The sequence below is a fragment of the Lepidochelys kempii genome, chromosome 9 (assembly GCF_965140285.1).
Source record: "Lepidochelys kempii isolate rLepKem1 chromosome 9, rLepKem1.hap1, whole genome shotgun sequence".
In the NCBI taxonomy this organism is placed as follows: Eukaryota; Metazoa; Chordata; order Testudines; family Cheloniidae; genus Lepidochelys; species Lepidochelys kempii.
In genome coordinates this window covers 11,319,406-11,346,962 of record NC_136388.1, presented here as the reverse complement: position 1 = coordinate 11,346,962, position 27,557 = coordinate 11,319,406, and the positions used below count along the sequence as shown (strand labels likewise).

The following is a 27,557-nucleotide window of genomic DNA, read 5'->3' as shown; positions in this document are numbered from 1 at the left end:
TAATAGGTGCAGATGACAATGGCAGCTCAAAGTGCTCAGCACATCCCAGAACAGAGGCTGATGTACTTTATTTCAGGAACTTCTAAGTAGCAACCAAGGCTGCGCTCCGAGTAGCTTTAATAATAATATGAAGTCAATGGGACAACTCCTGTGTAGGTACTACTCACTGTGAGTAACCATTGCAGATTCAGGCTCTAAGTAATGCCAGTGTACTACAAAGATGTAAGCCTAGGGTTTTTATTTAATAGAATGCTACACTAGGAACAGCTTTCCCATCAACAAAATTTGATCACAAATACACCAGAAATGTTTTATTTATGATGAAAATGAATGGGTCAGCTAACAACAGCAGTTTAGAAATATTAAGAAACTTGCTCTTTTTAAACCGCAATTTGAATCCTGTCTTTGTGAGTTTAATTAACTAAGCAGCAGCTGGGAAAGCTAAGGTTAATTATACGAATGTTAATAAGTCCATGAAAATTGCATTTTGATTAAGTTACAGTTTGATTAACTGAAGCATTTTTTGACTTATTTTCAAAGATTCATGTTATGTGCACTGAACCATGCTAAAACACAGTGACCTACAGTCCAATTAGTATGATCTGTCTGTGTGTGTCTATACATACATGATATGCTGATAAAACCTTTATACCACCCCAGTCTAAGTTTGGAATGGTCCCATTATGCATGAATGGAGAAGCCACAAGTAAGTTATGCATGTCATTCTAAGCAAGTGCTAATGAAACCTTTGAATTTCACTGTCATCTATTCTGTATGTGGCATATACGTTACAGAAAACCTGTTTTAAAAATGTTTTTGTGAGTTTTAAGAATAATTATTGAAGATTATTTCTTGTATCCTGTGGTCTGTAAAGCCAGGTGCCATAATTAAGCTGAGTCCAACTGGGTGGAGCTCACAGGGAGTGAAAATTAAACTAATAAATGTAAAACACCTCTAAAATGGCATAAATTAGCTTTTGTGTACATAAAAGTGTTATGAATTTGAAGTCCACTATCTTGGACCCTTCCAAGGCTAAAAGCAAGTACTGTGTCTCACTGAGAAGCTGGGTGTACCACCTTTCCAGTGGTACAAAACTCCACCGCAGGGTCACAAGGTATCAGTCCTTAAACCTGTCCCTGGTCTTAGGCCTTAATATTGCTTACACAAAGGGGGAAGTGGGTTCTATGTTCCACTGACCTTGGCACTGTAGCAGATCAGATTGGGCCATGGAGGATGAATGAGATATGAAGAACCTAAGTAGTTTCCAAGTGTGGGGAGCCGCATGTGCTGGTTTATTCTATTTGAGAAAAATCCATAAAGATATGAAATAAGAGTTTCAATAGCGAGACCCTGAGATTCCTGCCTTGTCACAATCCCACTATTAGAAGAAAATATATCAGAAACATACACAGTGGTGTTCTCCTAAGTAGGAAATGAACAGTTAGTGATTACAACCAGGGACATTTCCACTCTTTCCAGTCACAAAACGTTGGGATTTCTAGATTGTCTAATTAGCATATTCTGATCCTTCCCCCACTGAGTAGTGAAGCCTTTCCACTAAGAAATTAACCCTCTGTCTGCAAACCTGCCAACTCTGTCTTAGTTTTAAGTTCTACTTAATAAATAAAAAGGATTTTATTTAGAATAATCCTGATGCCCAACCAAAAGTTGCACTCTGTTCTCTGGAAGAGGTGGTTCCTAATTCACAGAACAACTGATTCAGGCACTATAGGAGAATCCTTACCTCTGTCCTGCAGATCACAGTTAGCTGTGTATTTACAGAGTGCCCTCATTGTAAAAGCGAGGTAGTGTCATGGACTAGCACGCCTGTTTTAACACTACTGCAAGAGCTACTGTATTGTGTGAACATTGATTCCATACATGCAGAAGTAAGGGTGCACTTTTTGGCTTTAATACTGCGGGAACCCCAATGACTTTTAAATCAGCTAATTGTGACAACCTAGGAGCCCATCACAATTGACCAAATTTGTCGTGCCGATCACTTAGATGATATTTGACCCGAGCATTTATGTTCCCTGTTGAAGATAGTCGGATGCATTTACTGAAATGTTATACTGTAGAATGACATGTCTTGATAAAGGTTTATTTGAATAGCTTTTTTTGTGTGTGTTAAGTACAACTTCAAGCAGAGCACAGGAAAGGTGAAGAAACATAATATTGTTGGTGTATGGTTATGTATCAACTTCTGCTGCAATATTAGGATAAATAGGGTGAAAGTGCTTCTCTTCTCAAGGACAGAGAAAATAACAGGGAAAACCCTGGTATGAATTCAAGGTAAGTATCTATTTTAACAGAAAGTGAAGCTGACAGCAGAAAGGTAAAGGTTCATTGCACTACCTCAAATCTACTGAGACCGCTCTAAATAAAACAAATAGGCTTTGCTTCATAAACAAGTTGATTCAGCTACCTAAGTCCCTACAGAGAGCTTTGCTGCCTTTGTTTTATCATCAGGGGACAGTGGAAACATCTTTCCAATTTGAATCTATTATTAAAACAATGCATGTTTACCTGGTACATGTACCTTTGCTTGACTTAGTGATATCCTACAATCTGCGTCAGAGAGGGCACATATCACAGACCTAATATAAAACAAAATGTCCAAGACCTGTTAACTTCTGTAACTTCAGGTTATCTAACTGTCCCAAGGTCTCAAAAACGTTTTTTACTCATTATAACATACTTCACATACAAGGTCACTCTTATGATATTGTCCCTACATATGCACTGTATAAGTTTACAGTGTTCTACCATATACCTTAAAACCACTCAGTGAAACTAATTCTGGTCATATTTATACAGGAATGACTCCCACTGAAGTCAGTATATAGAGGGAAGAGGGATATTAGTATAATAAAATTTAATACTGTTGGTCTAAGAGAGAAGCTTTTGAGCTATGCAGGTCACTTCAGGTCGCTTTCTATGTAGCTCGATAGCTTGTCTCTTTCACCAACAAAATATGGTCTAATAAAAGACATATCTCACTCACCTGGTCTCTTTCATATCCTGAGACCAACATGGCTACAACACCACTAAAAATTTAATACTAACATTTAGGTGAATAGGAGTTGCCCCTGTATAGTTTGGGACAGAAATTGGTCCAATGAATCTAACTGGAAATTGTTTGAAAAATATGTTGATATTTACTTTCTTGCATGCTTGTAGAAATGAAAGTGAAGATACAGTTGGTCTGGGTAACATAAATGCGTCTTCTAGGATAGTGGTGATGGTTAAGGTGCAAATTTCCCCACAGAAGATTAGGCATAAAATCCTGGCCCCGTTGAAGTTAATGGGAGTTTTGCCCTTGACTTCAATGAGCTAGGATTTTACATAACGACACTGAAATTATGGACAAATTCTCCAGGCCATTAAAGCTACTTTGTACTGTGCTTGGCAGAACACTGCTGGCATACAGCTGGTGGAGGTGTGTCTATCACCTTCTACATCAGCCATCCCATCTCCTCCAGTATAAGTAAAATGAGAAGAGGTTGTGGCTGGGGCAGGGAGAGGAGAGGGTGTGTCCCTGCCCCTGTGCTGCCCTATCTTGCACTGTATGGCTCTGAATTAGGGAGGCATTTAGGGCTTATATATTATCATTTAAAAAAACTTTCATAATAATACTTAATGGATGATTAAAATAAATTGCTCTTTTTAATGTTTTATTGTAGGATAAGTTATAATGCACTGAAAAGATGCATCAAACAGATTTTATAATAAGACAGTAATAGACAAAATTAAGACACAATTACATTTCTCAAAAAATTTAAAAAGCAGTTTCTACTAATCTCTTATAAATTCTTAATATATGGTTTGATTGTATTATGTTAGGAGCCCAGAGGTTTATGGGCATGGGGCATCTTAAATTAACATATTTACTATTACAGAGCCAATCCTACAAATGCTTTGACATAAGGGTAGCTCTATACAGGTGAGTAGCCCCTAATTCATTATATAATAAATTAGGCTTTATTACTATTTTTTAAATGACTGGAAGCTGAAGCTAAATAAATTCAGTCTAGGAATACTTCTAACAGTGCTAGGAATTAACACTGGAACAATTGAGCAAGGGATGTGAGAGATTCTCCAGCCCTTGAAATAGTAAAATCAAGGCTGGATGCCTTTTTAAAAGATATGCTCTGGCTCAGCCAAGTTTTGGCCTTGATGCCAGAATTAGTGGGTGAAATTCTGTGGCCTTTGTTAAATTGGAGATCAGACTAGATGATCATAAATGGTCCCTTCTAGCCTTAAAATCAATGAATGTGTGACTCTGTGAGAAGTTATTGTTATAATCAATTAACACGTTACACAAATATCAAAAGTAATCATGAATTTTATCATGAATCACATGCTTCAAGTTTAAATAAACTTGTAGGATTCATATTTTTCAGGCCCCAATCCTGCACTCACTCATATTAACAAGAATTTTGCCATTGCTCGAATGGGAGCAGGATTGGATTCCTATCGGTTTTGTCTGTAGTCAATCATATACACTTGAAGAGTTGAACTAGTTAAAATTTCTGGATGGTTCATTTCATGGCTCCTCAGGTCAGATGTTCCAAGGCAACTGTATTCTTCCCTCATTTCCTTTAAAGCTATTATTAAATTTGATTAGAATGTAATTTTGGGGTATTTTTATACTTTTTAAATCTTTCCTTTGGGCACAACTGTACAGACGTTCATCAAACAAAATGCCTTTCTCAGGGCAATGCAATAACTTTACATAAAAGGCAAAAGATGGAAATAACTTTAATAAGTGATTGAAATTGTTAAATGAATTACAAATGCTAGCTAAATGAGACAACGGCTATAGAAAAATGCATTGTGAAAAGCTCTCCCCCTTTAATAATCAGAGACCAATAGTTCTTTCACTGTACTATGTGTCAAACCACTCACTCAGAGAGAAATGCCCTCAGTCAGGTGAATGGTGTGAAAAGGAAACTGCATTTCTCACAGGTTAAAATACTTAAATAATCTCTATAACAACCAAAAGTTTTAAATAAAAGAGATGTGAGTCCTCTACTGACAGATGCCAACAGGGAATAAATAGGAAGCTGTGACTGAGGGCTAGTTTCTGATACCCTCATCCTGAATACACCTTAGACCCTGTGTAGTCCCATTAAATTCATTTTATTGCTATTTTTAGAGTAATGCTATTTTCAGAGTAAGGAAATATCTCATATTAACAAGACTACAGCAATCTGATCCTAAATGTATGGAGTTTACGAGCCTATGCTAAAATATTGCCCAATGGTTGCTTTTTGGTATGTTCAAAATATATTTATCAGAATATATCAGATATATATATATATAAGAAATATATTTCTTTACATTAATATATTCATGGGTGTGAGATTTTTATACAGAACATCCTGCTCCTGATTCTTTTTTCCTGTTTCCCACCAGTGATACCCTTTGTGATAGTACCATCTGTATGTAACACTTCTTTTCATAAGGCCAAATTCTGATTCAGGCAAAAAGTCTGATCCTCCAAAAAGGGTCAGATCCTCCCAGGGCTTGAATAGCAGCCATGGACCTTACACTCCCCTTCAATGGTGAGGTCTGAGAGTCGGTCTGCATACTCAAACTGGTAGTCAACTACTTGTACTCTGCTGATGTGCCCCCAGAGTCTGGTTGTTCTGGAGAGAGCTGCTGTTCTGCTCTGAACGATAAGAGCCTGATACCCCTGTTTAGCCTCTTAGTACCTGGGAATGCCCCTCTTCTCCCAAAGCAGTGGACCCATGCTGATTCCACTGCTATGACACCCTTCCGCAGGATGCAGGATTTGGCAGTTAAGAATAAGGGTTGTTTCTGGTTTGCTTTCACTCTTAGACTCCTTGTCACAAAATACAAGCTGCTTCTAGCATCCTTTAGTTTCAGAACTTACCTTGCAGTATTTTGGAAGCATGGTAGTGAACTAGGCTGTACTGGCCATTTTCCTCTGGAGCTTGGGATCAAATCCTAAATGAGGTCACCAATGCAAATGAGCGCAGTGGTCTCATCCTAGCCTCTTCTAATGGATGTTTGTCCACACCACAGAAACACTGCTTAGTTCAGTTTAGTTCAGCCTGCCCTCCAGTCTGTGCTTGAGAGAGGCTGAGGGCTTCAATAATGGCGCTGCTAACAGTCAGGACTGCACTGCATTGGGCAGTCCTGTGTCCATGTAAGGAAGCTTTTACTGTGTCTGGGTTCCTGTCAGTGCTGCTAATTCAATCACTTTCATAAGCAATACATTCACATAAAAAATTAACAAATAGCTAGCCAGCAGCAGTTCCCTCTGTTCCTTTTTCCAAAACGATGTAGCTTTCTCTTAAAATGATTGGGTTTAATGGCTCCTTAATGCTAGCAGCACGTTCTATATTTCAGCATTTAGTGAAAAGGAATTCTGCCTTTATTGCTCGACAGCTTCTCAACTTCAGTCTATGACATTTTTTATTTAGCTACTGTCTCCAACATTTTGTGCCAGATTGTCTCCTAACTACGTCTGTGTAACCCCACTGAATTCAGGGAGGTTGTTGGGGGCATAGCTGAGGGTAGAATTAGGCACCTGTGACAGAGTATACAGACTCCACGCATGTCAGGAAAGGGCTAGGGGGCTGCTATGGTCTAGTCAGCTTCACCATGCAATACCGGAAGCAGATGTCCAGCTTTGGGGGAGGAGCTAAAAGGGGAGAGCCCAGATGAGTTGGTGCCTGGCTGGGAAGAAAAGTAGACCTTTGGTTCTGACTGTGGGAGAGAAGGCTGGTTGGATCCTGGAACTGAGAAAGACAGTTGTCTACCAGATCCTTCCTGAGGGAAGGTAGGGCTGACCTGGGAGGATTGCCTTGTTTGACTGATAGTTAACAATTTAGGCTTGCATAAGCCCAGAGAGGGCTGAAGTGTTTGTTTCCTAGTATGCTGCAGATCCTGGGAGAAGCGAAGAGTTTGCAGAGGATACTGCACAGGAGTGGTGGAAGAGTTTGTTTCTTTGTGTTCATTTTGGACTTTGGACACCCTGGAAGGGATAGGGGTTTTTATAGGACCTAGCTGGAGAGCTAAGCTGCCTCACCCTGGAAGGTGTTGGAGGCTTCTGCATTGTGCAATGACATAAAGGGGGGTGGTGTAAGGAGCTCATGTGGTGACAGTACCTGACTTTCATTAGTCTGTTCAATTTATCTCAAGAGCTCACATGATTCTATGCAATCTGACTTTATTCTCCAACCCCTAAGATACACTGCATGTGGGTATCATCTTATGCTCCTTAAATTCAAGGCTTGGTTGTGGTCATTAAGTGTTCCTGTGTGTCTGTTGGACTACAGCCCTGCACACAGTAGAACTTAAGGAGCAAGGACTACTTCCCTCTTTTGAATAAGAATCTTGGGGGAGGGGGAATCCAGATACCTTCCCTTCACTACTTCTTCTGACAGGATGGAGATTTCACCTCTCCAGGAGAAAAGATATAGCATTTCCAAGCACCAGCCTAAGACTCAAGTGGTCTAATTAAGAACAGAGAGAAAAGATCCACTTAAAACAAAAGACATGGGTCCTGTTGTGGACTGTAGTCAAACTGTCCCTGGCACTGTTCTGGAGAGAGAAAGGAGTCTTGTCCCCCTTATGCCCCCAGATGGGACTGGCTGGGATCCTCACCCAGTCCTAGTGTAAGTTAGAGCAGCATGAGGCCATTTCAGCAGCCAGGGATCACTGGGGTACAGAAACAACCCTGCTGCATCCCCTTTCCTCTGGCCATGCTCCTGCTACAGAGGCCTGTATGCCATGTGAGGATAGCTAGTTAAACCAGCATTATGGCTGTTTTGGTCCTTCAGATCCGTGCAAAGTAGATATCATATCGCCTATGATGTTCATAATAAATCTAATTTGAAACTCTGCAAAAGCTCATCCAGAAGGTTCATTCTGGATTTAGTTATGACACATAAAAAGCATCTTGAACATAGAGGGTACCTCTTTCTCCCCTCTGATTCTTTTCAACAGAGCCTATCAGAGATGGTCTTTGGTATCAGATCTCTTGTGTTTCCCTTCCCCTGACCTGACTCTCGGCTTAGTCATACGTTCAGGTTTCTCTGATGTGCTTGTCTCATCATCCTACCAGACACCCCCTCCCCCGCACACAGAGTCGCCTAGTGTCTCTAATGCCATGTCCATTTCCTGTGTCCCAAATCCATCCAGGATTGAATTCACTGGTTTGGATAAACCGTTTCAGTTTGTTTTTTCTTCCAAAGCTTCACAACTTGACAAGTCCTTTGAAGATGTATCCACACAGTAGTTGTTTTGCATCCTATTACTCTGACACCAAAGGCTTGTCTGCCCTTTATTCTCTCCTATCATACTTTTGTATGATATTAGTCTTGGCTGGGAGGGTTAATCTGAAACCAGCTCAGTCTACTCGGATGCCCAGTGTATCTTTTTAAAAAATTATATTTCAATCTTAACACCCCATATTAAATATGAAGCACATATTAAAATTGACCTGCCACATATGGATAATCTTTCCTAATGACTCAGACCTTCAAAACACAGGGAGACATGCTGGCTCATTTCTGCAGTACCAATTCATTTGTTACAGTGTCCCTCTGACAGAATAATGGTTGAATGTAACAAGGTAATCAAAACCTGAGCATGCCATGTTATTCCATTTGTGGTCTCTTTTTCTTTGTCATAGGAGTTTAAGGCCAGAAGAGCCCATTAGATCATCAAGCATGACCTCCTCTATATCCCAAACCATTAAAGATATCCTACATTGAGCCCGAACACTTTAGTTAGACCCAAACATTTCAGTTCTCAGGAAAACTAAACAGTACGCCACAGGCAGAGAACAGGAGAGACCAAGGTGCCACCAGTGCCCAAGGCCCCAGCAATGGTAGGGAACTGATTATGTGAGATTTGTGCTCCGATGATCCCAATAGGCGAATTGCACCCCATGCTACAGAGGAAGGCAAAAGCAACCCAAAGGTTTCTGCTCTGGCAATCAGTTGTACCATGAGCATGTGAGTAAGACACACGAGTCAGGAATCTCGAAAGGATTCTATGTACCACCTCCAAGCACTTATCCACTCCACCCAGTGTCCTGCCTCCAGAAGGGACCAAGCTCTGATGCTTCAGAGGAAGCTGACCTCCCTGCCCAGCAAACACATCACTGGTGTATTTTTTTCTGAATTTTCTGCAAGTTTATACTCCAGTCCTCAAAACAGACAGTGAATCAATAATATAGGTACAACCCCACTTACTGCACTGGGCTTGGTTAACCACTGCCAGCCATAACTAAGAATTGAACTAGACTCATACTTTACACTCCACAATCTATTTCACTGCTGCTAAACATTCTGCAGAATGTTTTTCTGTGAATTTGTCCCACTACCTCTCTTTGTTACTTTATTCTGTTCTATTCTTGATTATTATCATCTGCCTCTATTTCCATGATGTTATTCCCTATTACTGTTATCTTCAGTGCCCCTACATGAATCGTTTTCGAGTAGCAGCCGTGTTAGTCTGTACTCGCAAAAAGAAAAGGAGTACTAGTGGCACCTTAGAGAGTATATCTTAGCTGCAGTATTTCTGAAAGTAGTGTTGAATCTACTTGGCTAGGTTCTATTGTTTTGAACGTTAGCATTCCCATTTTTGAGACACCATTATAAGTAGTCTCCTTGCCACCCCTACTAAGTCATTTGTTTACAAGACACTCAATCCTATGAGGCACTGAATGCCCTTAGCACCTCTGAAGTCTGAGGAAAGTTTAGATTCAAATCTGAACTTCATGGCTCAGGCTCACTTCTTATGTTGGTCTCTTATTTAGATATTAATTGGTAATCAACATGGTCCCTGCTTCCATAACATCTACAGTCTTTTTAATGTATTTATACTCACAACATCCTTGTGATGTAGGGAAGTACCATGATCCCCAGTGTTACCACTGGGGAACTGAGGTCCAAAGTAACTTACACAAAGTCACACAGGAAGCCTGTGGCAGAGAAGGGCTTTGAAACCAGGTTTCAATAGGCTAGTGCCTTAACCACTGGACCATCCTTCCTATTTGTCTGAGATATAGATCCTCAAGCTAAAAGGAAGGGACATTTATTTAAAGTAAGACATAAACCCAAAGCCAACTGGGCTTGGTGCCAGGTGTCAATGGCTTCTCTTCCTTGTACAATAATAAAGACATTTAACATTTCACACACATCCCCCTTCTCCAGAAAAATAATGAATCCCAAGCTAGGAAATGTGACCTTCAGCTTCTTTTAAAATTACTGATGCGAAGTGTTCATTGAGTAACATCTGCTCATCTGTCACTAACTTCCTCCTCCTGCCTCTAATGGCCTTTAAAAATGCATATTTTACATTAGATTTTATCGATGGCCAAATACTTTTACCTTTACTAGTGTAAAAATTGGGCTCTAAATTTACTCCATTTACTTCAACATTCCTTTCCAATTTTACTTTCTTTCATTATGCAATAATCATTCCTGTGCACAGTTTTATTTTCATTAATTACTTTGCGTCCAGTTCTGTAACATGTACTCATCCTATATACCACTTATTCATGCAAACAGTCCCACTGAAGTCTTCTGTGAGCCTCTTTTCCCATCTCTTAGGGCTGGTTTATACACTGTTTTTGTATCGGTATTAATATATTGGTTTAGAAACTGATAATTGAGGCGATACAACCCCCTAGTGTGGACAGAGTTATACTGGTATCAAAATGCATATATTATTACAGCTTATACAATAAATTAATAAGCTACACTGCTACAAGCATCTTTACATGGCCTAACTATGTCCACACTAGAGGCTTGTACCACTTTACCTATACCAGTTCCTAAACTGATAGAAGTATGAAAATGGTGCATAGACCAGCCCTTAGGCCATTGAACCCCAACCAGTTGGCACATATAACTAGATGGTGGGTTCAATCCAATTCCTAATAGACATGTATCCACACCACCCAAAACCAGTATCATAACTTGTACCCTTGATGGCACTTGCAGCAGAGAGGACAAGGGTTCTATGGGCCATGGCGACCAGAAAAACCTTTCCCCTAGAGGTGGTCTCTTTACGTTAGGGTGAGGTTCACGTGTGACATCTTTCACTACCACTCACTGTGCCTGTGGCTAAATGTTCTTTTCAATCTTTCTGGGTAAATTCACTCCATTCACATAAAGCTGGATGTTTCAGGTCCTATGTGGGTGAAGTGTTGGATGGTTGGAGAGGTGAGTTTCCCCCTCTCCCAATAAACCCAGTGCAATAGTTCAGCCTATGGGTTGGAATAGTGGTTGCAATGCTTCTGTACCAGTTGCATTTTTTACTGGTAACACTGAATCTGTGTAAATGCAGATCCATGGCCCTTCTCCTTTGGCCCACTCCTGGACCACCTTAACCTGCCTCCAGCATGGCCTTCCACGCTAACCTCCACAGGACTGGAATGGAGACCAATCCCACAGCATGCTTGGGACATGCTGTGCAGCTACTTAGTAGGCAGCACCCGTGTGCAGTTCCCTTGCAGAGCTTAAGGGGTGTGGAGGCCTTGCACCTGCACAACTAGGGTGAGTTTCACTCTCTTTGAATGAACAGATTATCAGGCTCCTCACGGTGCTGTGCAGCACCTTCAAAAGCACGACATTTACTCAGACATTGAAAAGGAGAGATAGGGAGAACCCCTCCTGTGCCACACAACAGACCTGGCTTTACATTTCAGTCTTCACACTCTCTTTTCTTCTCTACACCCCAGCCAGAATGCCATACCTTGTATTGGGCAAATCAGATCAATAAGCACCAGTTTCACATCAGTTGCATAATAGAGATTATGTGTATCTCCCAACTAAGTTATAAAGACAAACTACCTTAGACATCACCTAGGATGCATCTCTCACATAGATTGCTGACTGGATAGATAATTTTTAAAAGACCCCAAATCATTGTCTATTACCAGTATTTTATTCCTATGCCCCTTCATACTGTTTACGTAGAAAGCAGCTAATGGACCAAATACAGATATGGTCTGAGCAGGCACAAATCCTCATGGCTGATTTTGGCCCAGTGATGTACTAGTTATTTGTCTATGTATTCCTATACAAGAGAAGCCATCCATCACTGCTTAGCATCAGTAATCTATAACCCTCATACTTTATAGCTGTGGAAATATATATTTTTTTAATTTGTGCATCTAGTAATCTAGAAAGAGAGAGAGAGTGAGAGAGAGAGAGAGAGAGAGGCAATTAAAAGTCCCTTGTAGCCCTGGATGCTTTCAGTTATGTATGCTCATGCAGAGAATTTTCCTCTTTACCAAATAGGTTTCAAGCAAAGCATGATGCCATATGCCACAGGCATTGTGATGGGTCCATATAAAAAGCTAGTTAGAGGATTTTTGAAAAGAGGTTAATTAACAGCAATTTAATCTTAGTTTGTCAAGAAAGGGGAATGCCAAACTGCACAAAATGAAGGTGTCCTGTATGGTCTGTCTCTTAAAAAAAATCTCTCGAGAAAAGAAAACTGGAGTGTTTTATACCCCTGCTATGAAAAATTCTAGGGTGAAATCCTGGCTCCACTGACGTCAATGGGAACTTCGCCACTGATTTCAGTGAGGTCAAGGTTTACCCTAGAGCACAATGGAATCTTTTCCAAAGGAATCTTGAAGCACATGGCCACAGGTTGCTGCTAGCTGAGTCAGCATTAAGCAGCTGACGCAAGGCAGAAAGCTGTGATAAATAACCCATTTTGGAACCCATATTTCAGAAAATGGGCCAAATTTCGTTTCCAGTTACACCACAGCGTTCTCACAACATCCAGTTGTGACCTCATGGAAGTGCGTGAAACTCTGCAAGTGAACTGAATGGCACCTGCTCAGAATTTAGTCCACTGATCAGTGGGGCTGTACTGATGTAAATGAGAGCAGGATTTAGCTCATTCTCTGTAATTTATTTATGGTTTTTTATCAATAGGATTTAGTGGCATAAGGAGAAGAAACAAGTGGTAGGAGCGGATGAACTCTCAAGAAGCAATGATCCTGTTGCCATTCACACAGTCTCAGTAATATAGATTCAGGGAAGAGAAAGACAAACAATATATGCTATATAAGCAGAACTGCCTCTAGAAGCAAAGTTTTCAAAGACTTCCACGAAATAGCAGGAGTTCTCTAATAGATATGTTTTTAAAAGGCTGCCAGTTGAAATGGAAATAGTATTCCAGATATCATCTGTCTGGTTCTGAAGACAGAGCATAAAGCATAATCTAGTGTATAAATGTCACGATGAAACAACTGGTGCTAATTTTCCAGTTTTAAATGAGTGTGACTGTATTGCTTTTGCACTCCCTGATGACCACTATCCAAAAGACACGTTAACGCAGTTGAAGCAACTATTTTCTCTCCTGCTGTTATGACAATTCGGATCTTAACTTTTTAGAACTGATGGTCTTGCAAGGAAGTCAAGAAACTAAAGAATGCATGTCAGCAGTGATAGATGCAAAGTATTGTACAGGAGCTTAAGTAGTTTTGAGTTAGTAAGTCTAAAAAAGCCTGGATTGTTTAAATGAGCCTTAGTGTAAGGTACGCATTCCAGTGCATTCTGCATGGATCTGTGCAGCCGTTCAGAGCAAACCATTTTTTCCCATTCATGAATTCTCAGTTTTTCATAATTGTTCACTTTTTGACTGCATTTCAGCCAATGGGTTGTTCACAAACTACTTGTTCTGACTATATCCTCAACTATTTCTCCTTGTATTCATAATCTGTGGTGTGTGACTGGTTGCCTAAATAACATGATATTGTTTCTGTTGCCTAATTGGATTATTGCGGAAAAGGACCTAGGGGTGACAGTGGACGAGAAGCTGGATATGAGTCAGCAGTGTGCCCTTGTTGCCAAGAAGGCCAATGGCATTTTGGGATGTATAAGTAGGGGCATAGCGAGCAGATCGAGGGACGTGATCGTCCCCCTCTATTCGACATTGGTGAGGCCTCATCTGGAGTACTGTGTCCAGTTTTGGGCCCCACACTACAAGAAGGATGTGGATAAATTGGAAAGAGTCCAGCGAAGGGCAACAAAAATGATTAGGGGTCTGGAACACATGACTTATGAGGAGAGGCTGAGGGAACTGGGATTGTTTAGTCTGCGGAAGAGAAGAATGAGGGGGGATTTGATAGCTGCTTTCAACTACCTGAGAGGTGGTTCCAGAGAGGATGGTTCTAGACTATTCTCAGTGGTGGAAGAGGACAGGACAAAGAGTAATGGTCTCAAGTTGCAGTGGGGGAGGTTTAGGTTGGATATTAGGAAAAACTTTTTCGCTAGGAGGGTGGTGAAACACTGGAATGCGTTGCCTAGGGAGGTGGTGGAATCTCCTTCCTTAGAAGTTTTTAAGGTCAGGCTTGACAAAGCCCTGGCTGGGATGATTTAATTGGGGATGGGTCCTGCTTTTGAGCAGCGGGTTGGACTAGATGACCTCCTGAGGTCCCTTCCAACCCTGATATTCTATGATTCTATGATTCTATTGAAGTGTAATCAAGGATGTGAACATAGAGGAATAGCATAGAGTGAATAATCCCATTTGCATGTTAAATACCTGTGTTCACATGAGAATCTCTGCATCTGCATGAAGTACAACCATTCCCCAAATGTGTGTTAACAAAACCATGCTTGCACCAACGTTCTCATGACACTGACCTTGGCTAACCCAAACAGCTATTTGGGAATTGATCTGAAACTTGTTTTGTAGTATTTGTCTAGCTCAGACTATGAAGGTAAGAGTAAAAAGTTGGACAGCAAATCTTCAGGCACGGAAATTCTGCTGTTATTTGATAACTGCAGAGACGTGACTCAAAATCATTCTTCTGCCACCAAATTGTACAAGGTTAATTTGTCTAGTGTATCAATGCATGATCCACAACTGCAACCTACATAATTAAAAACAATTACTATTACATAATCATTCACACTGCTCATACTGATCAGAAGGGAACTGTTAACCCTTCAAGAACCATCCTGGGCATTTGCTAAATGAAGCTTTTTATACAGCAAACCAGAGACTCTTTAGCACTATGCTTTTCCCAAGACCTTGAACAGCCATTAGGTAATGATCTCAGATATTTGGAACTCCTTTGCTGGTTTCACTCCTGCAACTTATGAGAAACAAACAGCAGAACAATGCTTCAGTGAACCATAATACAGCAACCACTGGTAACTAAAATATGCAAGGATGTAATGCTGTAGCTGTTCTCAAGAGGTGATGGCATGATGATGAACACAGTCATTCTGTCTGATACTCGAGGGGATGCCAAATATGATCAACAAGATCTGATATGGTACAGAAAATGGAGAGACTGAACACTAGGTAGTTTTTATGAATCTGAATCGTGCCTGGAGCTTCTGTCTGTCACACTGGAAAGTAAATTTGAAATGACTTTGAGAAATGCTCCTCTGATCCCTTCAAAGAAAAGATTCCAGCTGAGTTCAGCTGGAGACTTTCCTGGGCAAGGGTTGCAAGACAGAGCAGTTTGAGTTCTCTTGTTCAAAATAACACGCTTTAGATAATAATCATCATACTCTACTTTTATTATTAAGACTCTTTGATAAAATAATGAATAAATCATTTATACAAAGCCATAAATGTACTCTGCACACTATGGGCTAAAATCTGTTCTCATCAGACCAGTATAAATCCCTACCACCACTGACTCTATTACGTTTTTATTACTGCTTGGCTTCTTTCTCATTCTAGCTCTTGTTATACACATACAAAAGATTTATTATAAGAATATTATGGGCTAGACAATGGCTTAATGCCACTATCCTCATTAGAGGGGTTGCAGAGATGAGAAGGGACAGTGCACCGACAGCAGCTCCTAGGGCAAAACATCACGAGGAGCTCTGGAAGAGCAACAGCAGCATCAACAGCAGCATCTGCTAGACCCTTTAATAACATCCACTGTACACTTCCCATTCCCCAGCCCATTTTTCCTTTCCCCTCTACTGGTTTTCTGCTCCTGTTGGCGCTAGAGTCCTGAAGCTTTTCCTGAAGTGCAAAAGGATTAAGATTGTGCCTTGTTCCGGTGCAGGGGTACAAGAAGGATGGGGAAAGGCCCACTTCCCTTTTGGGCCTGATCCAGAAGTTACTGAAATCAGTGCATAGACTCCGACTGATATCAATGGGCTTTGGATCAGGCCCTTTTTACACTCACATCTTTGCTGCTATTAAAATAAATTTGTGTGTGTATACACACAGAAATATACATACTTAAGAGTGCACTAAGAATTTCCTAAATTGTTTTGGAATTTACTAATGTGATATAAGCACTTTCCTTCATGATCATCTCACAGTGGTGTTGTATGATCATTTACTAAAAACAGTATGAAACATTCTAGGTCTCTCTTCCTAAGTTCAGAGAAATATGGGACTTTGCAGTTATTTGGCAAAGATACAGCAGGCCGTATCTTTAAAGGTAGTTAGACACCTAAAGATGCAGATACTCATCTAGTGGGATTTTCACCATGGAACTCAATGGGGTATAGGTGCTTTAGGCACCTAAATACCTTTGAAAATCTGGCCCTGCAACATTTTGTAAATAATTATGATCTGTTAAAAGCATCAGTGCAATAACCTATTGGAACCTCAGATTCTTGACCAGAAAAAAATGTTATTAGCAATTGTCAAGTGGTGATTTAAAACCCCAAATTTCCCATATGCACCACTTGGTTGATGTGGACTTCCTTATGGGGGAAAGCTCTCATTGACTTAACTTCTCAAGTAAGAACTATTGAGGTTAGCCCTCAAGGGAAAATTCTTCTCCCTTTCCCACTAACATAGGTCCCACTAAAAGTAGCTCAGTTCAGTTAAGTGGGAGAGAGGAGAGAATGGGGGGATTCTCCAGAGGGGAGTCTGCATTGCAGAGATCAGCTCCTTGGAGGACAAACAAGAAGGTTTTGGAGTGGGGCCAGTGGATCAGCTGCCCCATGAATCCATCAATTATTGTCCTCTTTGCAGAGGGTGTGTAAGCTTTATGGAGGCTACTCTAGCCCTGAAGCTAGGACAACAGCTGTGAAGGGGCTTCACCTCTGTTTCATGGCCTCAGTGGGGAGATTCTTCTCATCCAGCTCGTGGACTGAGCCAGGATTTTGGCCTTATTGAACCGTGTAAGGATGTTTTTCAGAGCCACTAACCAGGCCCACAGGTTACCTTACAAACCCAGCAAACCAAAGAACCACTGCTTGTTATGGCAGACAAAACCACTGCTAACTCTAGAGTTCAGATCCAAGAAACAGGTTTATGTCAGCATAGGTACAAAGAGCCACACCCCAGTGATCTGTTAAAGGTGACCAGCCATTGATCTAGCTGAGTATATAGACACACGGTTGTACACAGACAAGGCTCTACACAAACAAAGGTAAAAACTTACATCTCAGTACTCTCTTTTATACCCAAGATGATACCCTACTTCTATCAACACTCCTCTCCTCTGATTCATTACATATTAATAACTAATAATGTTTTATGAGCAAATATGAGATTCTGCATTACACCCTAAATTATATAACTTATTAGCAATAACAAAACTATCAATCTTAATATATGACAGTGACTTTTGGGACTTTGGAAATTTTCTTTGTTTACCCTGGTTATATTTGGCTGGACTATTGTAACCTCTCTCTGTTACTTCATCCTTGGACCATCATACCCAAAGATGGGACATTCCAGAAGTGAAATAACAGGATATTAAGAAAGCCAAAAACATTGTTTTGCACTCGTTACTGAAAAAGGGTTATTCTAAGGTCTGATGAACCAACTAAACTAGGCCTACATTTATATTGATTGTGTACTTGCTTTTATATCACATATTAGCTAAAAAATATATATGAGCCATTAAATACCTGATTAAATTCACTGAGGTCCTTACTATTTAATATGAGGTAAGTTCACCTAATCATTCTCCTAAAAACCAGGAGTCAGGGTCTGCTGTTACTTCTACTGAAGTTAGTAAGAGTTCTTCAGTTCACTTAACTGCAAACAGAATCAGGTCTCGGGTAACTGGTATAACATTTCTTCTACAATGGAAATCTATAAGTGGAAAAGTTACCTTCACTGCCAAACTTCAGTGAATTGCAACAGAAATAACTCATCACTCTGGTACTCATGTAGAGCAACGTTACTGTTGTTATTTTATTAATTGTTTCTACTGCAGTAACGCCCAAAGGTCCCAGTGAGGATTATTGTGGGCACTCTACAAACCCAGTATTCTTCGGTTCTTCTGTTTAAAACCCTAAAAACAACTTTCTTTCAGGGTTTCTTGGTTTTTAATTGGTGTCACCCTTGAGTTTAAAAGGCACTAATAGGCCCACTATGCAAAATCTGATGCTTTCTATCAATTTTATTTAATGCCCCCTGCAATGCTGCAGTGTGTCTTTATCCCATGCTTATGTTAGTAAAATTGAGCGGTGTAAACTCAGTGTTTTTAACTCTAATCTGCAAAGGGAGTATGTTATTTATATCTTCTTGACACACTGATATGAGCATTTGAGGGTAGGCTTTAGCAGGGAAAAATTATCTCTCAATCCACTTATAATGAACAATGAATGTGTCAAGTATCAGGGGGTAGCCGTGTTAGTCTGTATCCACAAAAACAACAAGGAGTCTGGTGGCACTTTAAAGACTAACAGATTTATCTGGGCATAAGATTTTGTGGGTAAAAACCCCACTTCTTCAGGTTTTTACCCACGAAAGCTTATGCCCAAATAAATCTGTTAGTCTTTAAGGTGCCACCGGACTCCCTTGTTGTTTTAATGAATGTGTGTTCACTAACCTCTTTCCTTGATACAAATACCAATTGAAAAAGCGGTTGGATTAGAAAAAGCAATTCACAAAAGCTTTGCTGTTGCCACACAGGACAGTTGGTAACTTTGAACCAGGCTGGTGACAAGAAGAAACCATGGTTAAAGGCAAAAAGGACCAAGATGCCAATGCTGTCCTTACTTATATCGGTGCAACTCCCACTGAAAACAGTGGGAGTTCCATTTGTGTAAATGAGGGAAAATTTGGGCCCGTGGTTGTTCAGACCTAATCACCATGCTCTTCACTGGTTTGATTAGAGGATCACATAATTAACAAGGCAAATGCTAATGTTTCCCTCTGCAGCCTTTTGGAGCTAACTCAAGGAAACCAGAATTATCAATATGAAGAAAAACAATATAGATTATATGGGCCAAATTCTGACTGGTGCTGCACAAAGGTGCTGCATATTTTTGGCATACAGGAGCTGGGAAGCTTTTCCACAGGACAGGAGATTTACATTACAGGACATAACCTACTGATCAGGGGATATAATCCATCCACAGATGTACATACATCCTCAAATTGGCTATGGCTTATATGCACATCCCTTGAACAGACTGTACCTGCTCTTAGATTATGTGAGGATGTTGGTCTTGGCAAAGATACAGGCAAATATTAATCTTGCTTTTATGTGCACCTATTTGGGAGTCCACTACACCCGTTTCCAAGTACCAGTCAGAATTTGGACTGTTAGTGTTTTCTTAGTTCTGGATAATTGTACTTTACACAACATCTGTTACTCAGATCAAAACAATGAAAACATGACAGGTATTTCACTCCACTACAAGAGCAACATGCCTAACTAACTATTTAAACAGAGCTGTTGAAATTAGCCTACCAGATTAAACGTCTTTAAAGACCATGGGGGAACCTGGTCTATATGTCAAAAGGCCCCCAAAGTACTTCACCCATTTTGAGCCTGATCCTGAAAGCACTTTTACACATAGATAACTCTGTTCACATCAGTAGACCCACAGAAGTCCTATGTGTATGTATTTGCAGAACGGGATCCTTCAACTGAAATGCAAATGATGCACATGGATCATTTAATCCATAACTGAAATTCAGCCACCTCTAGGGAACAACACAGCAACTCTTCAGCAGCGCACAGGCAGGCTGTCTAACAGGGACAGGAAGTGGATAACCTATGCAATTATCAGTTCAGGGAAAAATTAGGGAGACTGAATGTAATTATCTGATTTGGAACTTGGCCAGAACATCAGAGCTAATACTATGTTCTTGCAAAATTGCCAGGGGAATGTTAATAACTACAGGTGGTCAGGATCTCTGCTTTACCTGACATGTGGCACCTCCAAACACAGCAGTGCCACTTAGCTACACACATGAAATACCATGCCAGCTCTTTTTGTTCAAAAATCTATTTTCTGGAAAGATGAATGAGTAAAGGTCTAAGGGTGGGATTTTCAAAAGCATTCACACTGGCCTAACTCCCCTCCCACTGATGTGGGACTTCTACTACTGATTCCAATGGGAGCTGAGTTAAGTAAATACATCACGTTGTTAAAAATCCTACCCGACAGTCATAACTTACCTTCACTCCATGCCTGAAACTCCCATGAAGCTCAGAGATAGGTCTGACCCCAGGGCAGTGGCACACACAGTGTCCAATAAAATGTAAAAGCTTTGCAACAGATTTTAAGTTCTAAAATGATTTTAGAAGGTGACTAAGGCCTTGATCCTGCAATTACCTATGTAGGGTTTTAACTCTACTCAAGTGAGTAAAAGTATGCACTTGTGTAAATGTTTGCCAGATTGGAACCTAATTTAATGGTCCATGGGTCTATCCTGAAGTTCTCTCATCCTGCAAAAGTCCCCACCAAAGGAACAGGCCTCAGAAGAGTAGCTAATATCTATCTTAGAAAATATGTCAATACCTTTTACATCGTGGACAGCGCACTGTTGAAAAGGAGAGGTTTGATCTGGTAAATAATATGGGCCTTAAAAGTTACTTAAATAATATTAAGATATGTTTGCTTATTTAAATTATAGTGAAATGGCTTTGAAGGAGCTAGGTCATGCACTTCTCTGAGTATTGTCTCTTTGTGTCTTTCTGACTGCCTTGAAAGGTTCAATTCTGCTTTCCTCTCACCCTTTGATTTGGGGTGCACAAGTAGCATAGAATTTTGCTGTAAAAATGTGATGTAGCAGTGGAAAGTGGATTACACCTATAATATGCCTTTCTTTCAAAACTACATTTCCCTTCATAACTTGTTTAGGATTTCCCTAATATTTCTTTGTTGAAATAATAAATGAAGTGGCATGAAATTAAGAAAAAAACAGGAGTAAGCACTGGTTAAACTGGAACTGCACTTGCATATATCAAGGCTGCAGTGGCCCTGCATCTTGCTTATTTTGCCCCATACAAAGCTGCACATGTGAGCACTAAGAGAGGACACATACCCAGCTTGGTATTTGAGGGATAAGTTCTAAAAAGAATGAGAGGAATCTAAACCCAAGACTTACAAGAAAAAAGAACTTTTTAAAAACGGAGTCATTTTCTGGAATTCCTTGTAACATTTCAAATACTGCATGTACTATAAAGTAATAATTCAAAAAGTAGACACTAGTATGTTATGGCTCTGATTTAGCAAATCTCTTAAGTATGTGCCTGACTTTAGTAGGGCATGAGCACAAGCTTAAAGTTCAGCATGTGCTTAAGTGCTTTCCTGAATCAGGGCTCATTTAAGCTAGTCTTGCAGTGTTTATTGCATTCAAAGGAAAACTACAGGTTGGGCTCAGTGTGAATATGCAAAATGGGTAAATTCTCAATCTATATAATAAACAAATGTCATTCATTATATTGTTGTATGTGTAAATGTTTACATCGTGCAAAAGTTTTCCAAGAACATAATTGAATCGCAACAATTGCTTAATAAAACATTGCATTTGTAAACATTCATATTAAAGTAATTGGACTTGAGAAATTTTTCTGTAAATTCTAGTTTTATGTAGAAGGGCAAGACCTAGAGAAAAAGGAAAATGAGTATTAGCATGCTGGAGTTTATGCATAAGAATGGATGTAATCCTGCATTATTCCACCATCAGTGACTTCAGTGGGAGTTTTGTCTGAGTAAGGAGCGCAGGATCAGATGTTATATAGAGTGGCCAATATTTTCAAATATATGTGCCTAAAATTAGCTACTTAAATCCATATTTAGGCCCCAGTTCAACAAAACGCTTAGGTGTATGCTTCCCTTTAAACCAATGGGCGCTATGAGTGCTCAGGAACTCTTAAAACTTGACTGGTTTTATTTAGGTGCCGACTTTTAAGCAATTTTATATACTGCATAATTTGTAGATGATGAACTAGTGACAGAGAGATGTAAGCATTTCCAATTATCATAGCGTTCCCCAAAGTTAGCAGAACTGTTACCATATTTCACTGACTAGTTCACTTTGAAGAAGAACAAAGTAGACCCAAAAGGACATGAAGTGCCTGTGATGCTTCGGCATTTTTTGTCGGTACCTGGGTGGATACTGTAGTTGCATAAAACTGGTAGTTTGCCTTCCAAGGTGGTTTAAATAAACTTCATAGGAGATCAGCCCATTATAGATTAATTCTTTATTTTTCTTTGTCTGACTCACTTAAAAACTCAATAATTAAGCAGTTACTAATTATGAAGATGCTTTATAAAAGCTTTTTTTAGTCTTTTTACTGGTACCCTTAAGGATCTTAATGATTCCTGTCGGGACAGCAGCAGAACAAAAATGCATTAAAGAGCTTAATTGGACAAGTTGTTTCTTTGTTTGTTACATTTGACAAATATACTGAATATAATTTTTAATTCAGTAAGCTTTGTAAGTGAGGTTGGTTAGTGTTTAGTTAATTTTTGATTAGTGACATTAGCCTAACTACCAGCAAAATGCTTTTAAAAGTTGTGTATTTTATTAGAAAATGTTTGTATGTTTAGATCTGATTTTTCTATTATAACTCTAGTGCTAAATTAATTTTGAAAATAGTAGTTGTTAAACTGTCCTGTTTTATGACTCATGTAATATACTGAAACTGCCAAGGATATCAATACACCATCACATTTCCCTTTTAACATTTGTAATATATTTATTCAAAGTTTACAATTTATTCTTCACAACAAAATAACTCTACTTTGTATAATGATACAAATATACTTTGCCCACTGTCCAAAGTCAGTCATATTATTTATACAACTATTTTTGTGTTACTGTAAAACAATACACACTTTAACCTACTTCTAACCTAAAAAGTAGCAGTATGCTTATTTCCACCTATTAATTTTCTTGTTAAATCCTATTTATTCTTTAATCACAAATAATAGTATGACACAACAGTTATCATTTGCAGAGATTAAGTAATACAATTAAGTGGAAGGCAGCAACTAGTCTACATTCAGTTTTGGAAAGTAGAGGGTGCTGAATCAGGGTAGTTATTTAACTTGTTTGTTATACAAAGTTTGACATTGACTTAAGTCTGTAGTAACTGTTCCGCATGTCTTGAAACATTGCATTCAGAATCACACAAAACAGTACTTACTAGTACTGTACTGCAGTTGCTATGTAAACATCCTTGACACTCACACATGCTACATGCCAGACTGGTGCCACTGTAACTAATAGATGTGTTTGATCGTTTAACTCAATGAACAAGAAGCCGGATTGGGTCCCAATGCAAAGAAACAGCTTTGTGAGGTCAGTGTCAACTTCTATGCTGCTTTACTAGTTCCTCCTGTTCTCCAGCATACAGCTGGCTTTTTAAGGAAGAGCCACATGAAGGAGAGTGAGAGTCAAGGTTACAGTAATCACGTCCAAAGCACTAGTGAGTTAGCAGCAGGGAGAGGCATCTTCAGTGATGTAGATCGATAGCACCAGAAGCCAAGATTTCTACCTAAAATGTTGAAGTCGCTTAGACATGTGTTTGAAATTCCACCCTACAGAGTCATCCTGGTACTTAATGAGATGAATCCCCGTCCCATAATATGGAGCGGGAGGGAACAGAAACCGACCACTTCTGAACACAACGCGTCTATGCAATAAGAGGAAATTAATGCATGGCTTTAGTGTGGAATGAAATATATGCAGAGTTTGCAAAGCATTTACTCTGCCTCTCCCCTTATTGTTTGCCCTTCACATGACATACATGGAGGGATGCATCAAGAGGGTGGCCAGAGACGCGGGTCAGTTGACAACAAACCACGAACGTTTGCTCTGAAATGATCACTTGAACCTATTTGAATGATCATAAATTAACATAAATGTTTAAGCGAAAGAAATGAACAAATAAACATCAAACTTCACCTAGTTATAAAGTTGGCAGATTTTCACATCCCTCCTTTTTTTAGCTAACCCGGGTCGAGTTTTTCCCTCAACTCCGAATGCCACGATCATATTGCACCAATTCACCTGTTGCATGGTGCGAAAGCAGAACCTCCCCCTCCCCTCTTACAGACATCCCACAGAAACTTAAGAGAATCACCTTTCTCCAGACCCAGCTACGCGTGCTTCCCATAGGGTAGCCTACTAGCAACCTCTTACCTGCATGTGTCCTTGGTACATTCTGCTTTGCCTGGTTCGGATCCCTCTAAGGCCGACACGTTGTGGAGGGTTTTTTTACTATGCACTTGCAAAAAAAAAAAAAAAAAAGGGAGGGAGCCAAGACTGAATTATTGTTTTTGCAAAGGGCTCAGTTTGTGCTGGAAGCTGCTGCTTTGTTGCTTTCAGCTGCCCTGGGTGACCCGCACTGCTTTCTTTTTAATGCAGTGCTGCAAACTGCATAGGAGCTGTTCCTTCTTGGGGTGCTGTGAGGGAAGGCAGGCAGGACTGAGGCACAAGGAGAGCAGGGAGCTTGCAATGCAAACCAGGAGCTCAGAGAGTACGAGGAGGAGGGAATGCAAACTCTTGCTCTCGCTGGAGCCTCTACAACTCTCCTCTCCTTTTCAGCCGAACTCTTTCTGGCTTTCTGCTTGGCTCCTTCATTTCTCTCCCTGTCCAAAGCGTCCCCTCCCGTACATCCTCCTCCTGGAGGGAGCCACAGCCTCCCTCCCCTCCCCCTGCAGAGAAGGGAGCGCGCGGCATCCGGGGAACGTTCTCAAGAGCGGCGCGCGCGGCCAGTGAGGTGCCCACGTTCTGTCTGCAAACCCAGGGAGAGAGGGAAAAGCTGGATCGAGGGGGATCCCGAGGGATCCCGCCGATTCCTGACGGTCTTTGGCCCCAAGCTCCCAAACTACTGCATCAAAATAGCGAGCAAGTCTATCGGCTCGTACTGCGCTAGAAAATAGCCGGGCCCCGGAGTATCCTGGAGCACGAGCATCGCAAAAACCTGGAACTGGCACCAGGCTTCTGCTGGATACAAGCATATTTTAATCCAGAAAGCCCATACAAGTATTCTGAAGCCTAGTGGGCAGAGGAGAAAGTAAGCTGGTCCGGTCCCGCGTACTGGCAAGAGCCCGTGCGCCGTGCGGGACCGGCTTCCCCAGGCTGGTGATTTAAATGGCCCTGGGCTCCCTGCAGCGGCTGGAGCCCCAGGCTCTTTAAATCGCCACCCGAGCCCCGCTGCCTTCACAAGGTCCCACCTTAGTCCAAGCTGAACCTGTTCCATACCTTTAATCATTTTTGTTGCCCTTCTGTGTATCTTTTCCAATTCTATCTTTTTTGAGATAGGGTGACCAGACTTGCACACAATATTCTAGATGTGGGGGTACCATGGATTTATTTAGAGGCATTATGATATTTTCTGTCTTACTATTTATCCCTTTCCTAATGGTTCCAAACATTCTGTTTGCTTTTTTGACTGCTGCTGCAGGCTGAGCGGATGTTTTCAGAGAACTGTCCACAGTGACCAAGTAGCTCCCAACCCACTGTACACATCTGGTCCTTGAGCACATGAGCCCTTGAAAAATCCAAATATAGACCTGGATCCAGCAAGGTCTAGCCCATTTTTTCACGTAGACTTCCATAATTTTACCTTCTAGATAGACAGCAAAGGTAGAATCCTGTTATATCAGATAAACTTGTGTCAGATAAATGCTAAGATTTTCAAAGGAATCTAAGGGATTTAGACACACGTTTTCTATTAAAGGGTGTTTAAAAATTAAAAAACGTGTTTGTTTAAATCTCTTAGGCTGCTTTGAAAATATCAGTCAAGGGTTGATGAATTTAAACCACTTCTAAAGTGATCATCAACACCTGCTAACTCAGTTTGACTGCCACTTTTCAGTGTTATAGTATGGAATTGGGCTGTATCTATAAAGCTCAAGATAAAAGATTTAGGTTATGAAAGCTTCTCTTGAAATACAATGCATTGGATATAAGTATCTCTGATGGGAAAAGTTAGCTACATTTGCTCTAAATCTGGAAGGAAATATTGAGGAATATAGGTGAAAAAATGGACTAAACCTTTCAGGGACCCAGGTCCAAGTGCTAGCTGTATGTCTTTAAAATTATATTGAGCAGAGAAGTATTGGGGGACGGGGGGCTGTATTTTTTGCAGTGCAATTGGAGCAGCAGCTTCACTGCTTCTCTATTTAACTGGGGTTAAAACTGGAATTTTAGGGAGTAGGATATAAATTTTAGGGAGCTGGATGGAGTAGGAATCCAGATGCCAGAAACATGTTTTTTCCAGTGTTGCTGTGCAAATTTGCTGCAGGGTCTGGATTTTGTTGATGCATAGGAAGTTGCTACTTTTTTGCTAATCTGAAAGAATGCTGAAGATTGGGGTTAAAAATTGGCAAGATCCAGGTAACAAATATGCATTTTTCCAATGCAATTAGGCCAGAATACATCAGGATCCAGATTTTTCCTGTAGAGTAGGAGCAGCTACACTTATTTTCTATTTAGATCACAGTTTTTGGCCCCAAACCCTAAATTGTGCTAAGATCCAGTAGGATCCATTTGTCAGATTTGGGTTTTTATAGCACTCATGTGCCAGGATTCCAGAGTCATGAATTTTTGGTGCAGTTGGAGAGACTATATTTGTTCTCTAGTCATAGCATGCCATTTTGGGGTGAGATCCAAAAATTGTACTAATCTGGTATCCATGTGCCAGATCTGGGTTTCTGTGGCACTCATGCATAGGGGTATGTTGGGATATAGAGTTTTTTGGTGAGGCAGGCATGGGTAGATTTGTTCCCTATTTTGATGGTACAACTTGAATGTGGTGCCAGAAGTTGGCAAGATTTGGCAAATCAGCAGGATCCAAGTTGTTCCAGCTTTTATCTTTTTCCCCAGGTTGGGAGCTTAAACACTTGGCACCTGCTGGCAAGGAGGCTGATAAAGCAGCCCTCAGTGGTGTGCAGTGGAGAGACTGAGGGAGATCAAGATGCATTGCAAAGATAGATGGATGGTAGTAGTTTCTTGCTGGGGAGCTGTTCTCTAAATGCCTTGTAGTGCAAAGGCAAAATATAAAAACCACACACACACACACACACACACACACACACACACACACAGTGCTCTACCAGTTTAAACTCTGTCACTGCTCTATCTCTTTGCAAGTACTCATTTCATCAGAAGCAGCAGCAAGGCCGTTTCTCTCTCCATCTGTTCATAACCCAAAACCAATGCATGATATTTATTGCTCAGTCACTGTGGTTGTAAAAATTCTTGAAGGGTGGAGGAAGGGATAGCATTACTGTACTGTGCAATTTTGAACTGTAAAAATAAAGGCAGGGCTCTTTGCAGCAAAGGAAAAGGTGAGTGCTGCAATACATGCTGTTCTATGCTCCTGCTTTACATGTGAATGTAAGGGA

The 27,557-nt window shown here is 40.4% G+C and overlaps 1 protein-coding gene across 3 annotated transcripts in view; it reads right to left on the bottom strand.

Moving 5' to 3' along the window:
- PEX5L (peroxisomal biogenesis factor 5 like) overlaps nt 1–24,846 on the bottom strand; it is a 199,542-nt gene extending 174,696 nt beyond the window's left edge. For all 3 annotated transcript variants that reach the window (XM_073359307.2, XM_073359305.2, XM_073359306.2), the window contains exon 1: nt 24,346–24,846. In XM_073359307.2, the coding sequence (XP_073215408.1) occupies nt 24,346–24,366 (21 nt within the window). In that variant the 5' untranslated portion in view covers nt 24,367–24,846. The remainder of the gene's footprint in view (nt 1–24,345) is intronic.
- Between the last annotated feature and the right edge of the window lie 2,711 nt (nt 24,847–27,557).